Source organism: Metopolophium dirhodum, chromosome 6 (genome assembly GCF_019925205.1).
Source record: "Metopolophium dirhodum isolate CAU chromosome 6, ASM1992520v1, whole genome shotgun sequence".
In the NCBI taxonomy this organism is placed as follows: Eukaryota; Metazoa; Arthropoda; class Insecta; order Hemiptera; family Aphididae; genus Metopolophium; species Metopolophium dirhodum.
Window position 1 is genome coordinate 33,202,773 of NC_083565.1, and position 5,395 is coordinate 33,208,167.

The 5,395-nt window shown below is 30.6% G+C and overlaps 1 protein-coding gene across 1 annotated transcript; it reads right to left on the reverse strand.

Annotated features, from left to right (window-relative positions):
* Nucleotides 1–1,452: 1,452 nt before the first annotated feature.
* LOC132947704 (prostaglandin G/H synthase 2-like) lies at nt 1,453–4,037 on the reverse strand. Its single transcript, XM_061017962.1, has 3 exons — nt 3,907–4,037; nt 3,066–3,428; nt 1,453–1,966 (listed from the first exon to the last, which is right to left on the reverse strand). Exons 1-3 carry the CDS (start codon nt 4,035–4,037, stop codon nt 1,453–1,455), a joined length of 1,008 nt encoding a protein of 335 aa, XP_060873945.1.
* Between the last annotated feature and the right edge of the window lie 1,358 nt (nt 4,038–5,395).

Sequence of the window (5,395 nt, forward strand, 5' to 3'; positions counted from 1 at the left end):
AAATATTAATTTTAATTGACCTTTAGGTACTAAAAATCCATTATATATAATTTCCATTATGTTTATTTAGTTTAAAAACCCCTCAATTTTTCCTCAGTTAAAGAGGTTAAACTCATCATAAATTGTTAAATAAAACTTGTTTCCTCTATTTCTAATACGCCCAAAATATACTTATTGTTTAAAATTTTTAGACCATATATAATTATACATTTTTTAGTAAATTAATAAAACAATTTTAGTAGTGTATCTAATCTCAGCTTTAAATAAAATAATATTCAATTAAATATGAATTGTATTACCTCTGTGGAATTTAATTATAATTTTTACTTAAATAAAGGTATATAATTTATTTATTCTATCATAAAATCCTTAAAATATACTTTCCGGTATATCAAGTTTGTTAAAACACTCACCAATTTCAATATTTGATTAGCAAATGTTTGAAAATACATCCTATTATTTTATATTTATTTCAGAAGGTTAGGACAATTTTCTGAGTATCTATAATAAAATAATAATATAAAGAACAAATGTCCATCAAGTAAAAAAAATTAAATTATAAATTTCCATTAAATATTAATGCTAACAAAGGTTACATGGATAAAAATGGGCTGTTATTATTGGTTCAATCCAAATAAATAATAATTAGAGCCAAAATATTACGAAAACCTACTATAATATACAAAATAATTATCAAGTAAAACCCAATGAAATTGTTTGAGCTCGTTTAACAATATAACAACAAATGAATTATAATTTTATAGTTACTCACAATATGTTGATTCGTTGACTTTCCAGTTGCTACCTGTTTATCTTAATACAAGTATACAAGTTGACAAGATAGTGTTATAAAGCCAAAATAATTTAACATCACAATAAAATCAAAATAACATATTTTATAATAAATGAACTTAGCGCTTGTGCATGATAATAATTAATTAAGTTGGTGAATTGCAACTGCGATTTAATAAAGAGAAGTGGTGACTTTTACACATTTGAAATAAAAAAATATTAAAGCGTTTTGATTTGCGCCAATTTTATTTAAATAATAAGAAGAAAACAAGAAGAAAAACTCTTTGCTTTGAACGCAAATTTGTCTAGAAAAATATAATGGTAAAACACAAGGCAAATGAATATAAATACAATAATATAGAAACAACTATGTTATAATAATTTAGTCTTTTATGGACCTAAAAATAAGAAGAACGCTTCAAACAAATAAGCAATAGCTTAAGGAGGTTTGCAAAAACAAGCATTATAACCTTAATTGAACATTGTAAATAAATGAATAATATGGGTTATAATAATGATGGAATAATACTAACGAATACATTAGCGAATACGGTTAAATTAAAAAAAAAAATTATGTTTGGCTTGATGACGGCGCGCCAGAAATATGAAGACTGATATTTTAATCAGTCTTACAGTAATGATATTATATTAGAAATGTACTTATTTCGCGTAACGATGATTTTTTAACTCGTCGCAATTGTCCACGTTTCGACACACCAACGACTCTAAACTTGTTGACTTCACCAACTTAAAAAATTCGACTCCACCGAACGTGTCCGGTGTCCACAATTGTTTGGTGGTAAGACTATTTGTCAATATTGCGTTAATGATAAAACTGTTAGACAAGACTTTGGCCGTGGGTAGAACTCCGGAACTGGATTTTTCCGTCAATACGCCGGTTAACAACTCCACCTTCTCCACGGTACTATACAATTTTTCCAATTCAGTTGCGGTTTCGACGTTTCCGGTCGGATCGAAAAAGCTGTTGTAAGCAGGCAGCCCTAACCGTCTTCTGTAGTTATTGAAACCCTGTAAACATTGTTCTCTCGAGAGTGTCATAAGTGTCTTGGTAAGCCGTTCCGTCAAGGGGCCGTCATCGTGGGCCTTGACAATACGCATCTTTGAACTCATCATTAATTGCAGGGAGTCTTTTAAATCAGCTTCAGAAACTCGACTAAAAGTATAGTAAAATTGAATCGTATACACGTATAATAATTTAATAATATGTGAATATCGTTGAAACCGTTTATATTTCTGAAACTATAGTCTTCCGGGGACTAGAACAGTTTTCCGCATGTTTAGTTTCACTTCCCTAGCGTACCTCTATAATTTCTGGTCACCATCTAGATTCTAGAGTTATATAAAACGGGTACCTACTAGTTGATGATTATAATTTATAATAATATCATAGTTTGAAACGTATTATATTTTCATAAATCATAACGTATTCTTTAAAAAACATATTATATGTATCATTAGTTGAACGATGTGGTTATATTGTGCAGGTACAACAGACGTACAGTATCCACGAATGCTATGTAAGATTGCGTAGGATCTCAAGTTTGGCCGATGGAGAGCGTCTATAATATGCTTGTCATTGTTAAATGCGTCTTAAGGATGTAAGTGCTGGTTTTTCCATTTATTCGCAATTCAATAAAAATCAAAAATTATATCTATATTTTAGTTGCTAAATTACTTCACGCGAAAAAATTTCACACATTATTTATACGTCGAAATTTGATAATTTGTTATTTATCTGAAAGATAATTTTATCTGGGATCAAAGCCCGAATTTTCATTTTACTTTAAACAGTGCTGGACAAACACGTTTGAAAAACAACAAATATTGTGCATTATTCAAATGCTTATTTTAGCTTCTATAATATTATAGCTTTGAAAATTGGGTTTTGATCGAGAAGTTTTGAACATTCCAGAATGTTCTCTTATTTTAAATAATAAACACATAATTAACGAAATCCTTCTAATTAACAGGACGGATGAGTATTGCCCGTAAGACATATGACGTTTTTGTATACTAAAAACGCATCGGCCCCGAAGTCCTTAGCTTAAATCATTAACTACCGTGTTGGTACCTGCAAATATAGTTTTTTATACACTATATTATATACCATATTATAATATGGCCATACATGCACCCTGTTCGGGCTGCTCTGTAAATCACTGATCACAAATATAATATTCGTAAGGGCCAAAATCTGACGTGGACGTTTCTAAGGTTATTATTGGTGTATCCATAAAAAGTCTCAGACTGACCTGGTGTTACTATAGGGCGTCAAATTCGTTGAGCTGTATTGTAATTTTTCCGGCAAATTTGAAACAGCCATCGTCAAATACAGTTCAATAGGCTTGCTGGAACAACGGATGTTTTCCATTCGATGGTGGTACACTTCCGGTCTGAGTTCCACATTTATAATTTCAGTCATCATTATATTCATCATTTGACCGATTATAATCTTCCTGGCCTTATTATACAGTTGTTTGTGTGTCCACAACGGCCACTTCTGTGACAACTGGTCGCACACTCGGTTGTGTTCACGTACCCAGAGGATCGACAGTACGTGAAGCATTGTGCCGGTGCTCAACGTCTCGATCCGTGTGAATTGCCGGGCGATCATTCTACTGGGCTATTTTACAAATCATCCATGATGTCATTAATTGAAATAATTGCAAAATACAAAGTTTTTGGAGAAATAGTATTTTTTATCGTTACTTTATAAAATTTATTTACTTTCATAAACGACGGCGTACAAAAAATATTTTTACCGGGCATTTTGATGTATTAAAATTAAATTTTGAACGAGTACCTACAGACGTACGTCGTACAGTTAATTTGTTTAAAGTATTAATAGTTAAATTATCGGATTGGCAATATTGTGGTAAACTGATATTTTGCGGGGTAGGTACACTTGCAATTCGTCCATTAAATAAACATTAAAATATACTCATAGGTAATAAGTGAAGAAATAGTTCAGTTTCGGTATTATAATTTAAAACGTACCTATATGTATACTAAGTTGTCATTGAGAAAAGTAAAAATTAAACTTTTATCCAACAGTTTTGTTTTATGTAAAAAAAAGTCTTTCTCACCCACGACCTGTCGATCGAAATGCCTTTTGTCAACGCCTTTATGTATACATCTGAGTATGGTGCGAACGCATGGTTCGTCACAAAATGTTTGTAATTAATTTCCCTTGTCTTGAGCTTACCGCCGGAAAACGATCTCATCGACCTCTCCGACGCAGCGTCACTGCCGTACAGTTGGGAACCCGTTACCTATAATATGAAGTGCGGACAATACAATATTATTAATATTCAATGTAAGTTTTTTAGTGGTAAGTACGTCTGATCGCTTTAAACGCTCTCGTGTCATAATGTATTATTGTAATTTATAGATATTAGCTACTAACCGTCAAGTTCGAATTTGCGTCGGAAAATTGCAAAACGAAAAATTTAAATTTAAATTTTTTATCATGTTAAATTGTATAAATCTAGGTACCATTTGTCGTCTATTTTTGCGCCTTAAAATCAAAATTTCAAAAAATCCAATTTACGTTCATCCCTTGTGGTGGTACGAATAGGTAGGTGCTGTTACCGTGGAAATTTCAAGTCCCTATTGCTATATCATACATAAAACCTGAGTAGATATATAATTTATAACACACGTATTTTAAAACTAAAATAAATACAAATGTAACATATATATATACATTAATTGTCAGTGTTTGTATGGAAACCAAAACGTTTCAATAATATGTTCTTAAAGTAGAAATATTATAAATATTTAATTACAGTTTGGTACTATACTGTACATTTTTATTTTTATTTGACATTCTAATGTTTCCTAATATACCTAATCTACTATCTAGTAGAGACAATTTTAATAATTTTTATTTTTATTTTTATTTTTTTAAGTTGGCGAAGGCTCGTTTTCTGATGTATGGTTATGTGTGCAACAAAACAACAGATGAGACTATGCGGCAAAAGTATTGAAAAAAGATTATGAGAATAGAAACTTATATGTATCAAATGTCGGAAGGTATAATTGTTGTAACAAATTATAATAATAATAATTATTCATTAGAACGTTTTGCATAGGCTTAAGGTATTTGCACGAGGATGGCTTTATCCATAGGGATATCAAGTTAGAAAATATTTTGCTCACATCGCGAGACAAAATATAAAAGATTGGTGATTTTGGAACTGCATACCCATACAGCAAATGTTTGACTAAAAATATTATCATTTCAAAATGCTGTCCCTCTCAGATGGATCGTAAACAATCATGACTTTGAGGATATCAAATGCCAGGTGGTATGGTTAGTACATTAAACGCAGTCCAACTCCAGTGGTTCTGTCATTGTTTATTATAAAATATTTAAATTGAATTTTAAAATTAAACTTTTTGTACGTATTTATTAGCTCCTTGAAATATTTCTTCAATCGTGATTTTAAATACCAATTGATTGTACAATGATCGTTGATTGTATAATTTATGAAATACATACCTGTAATTCCGAATGTAAAACATTATATGCCTAATTACAGTTTCCATAGAAAATCGTCATAATCTTTAGTAATATATA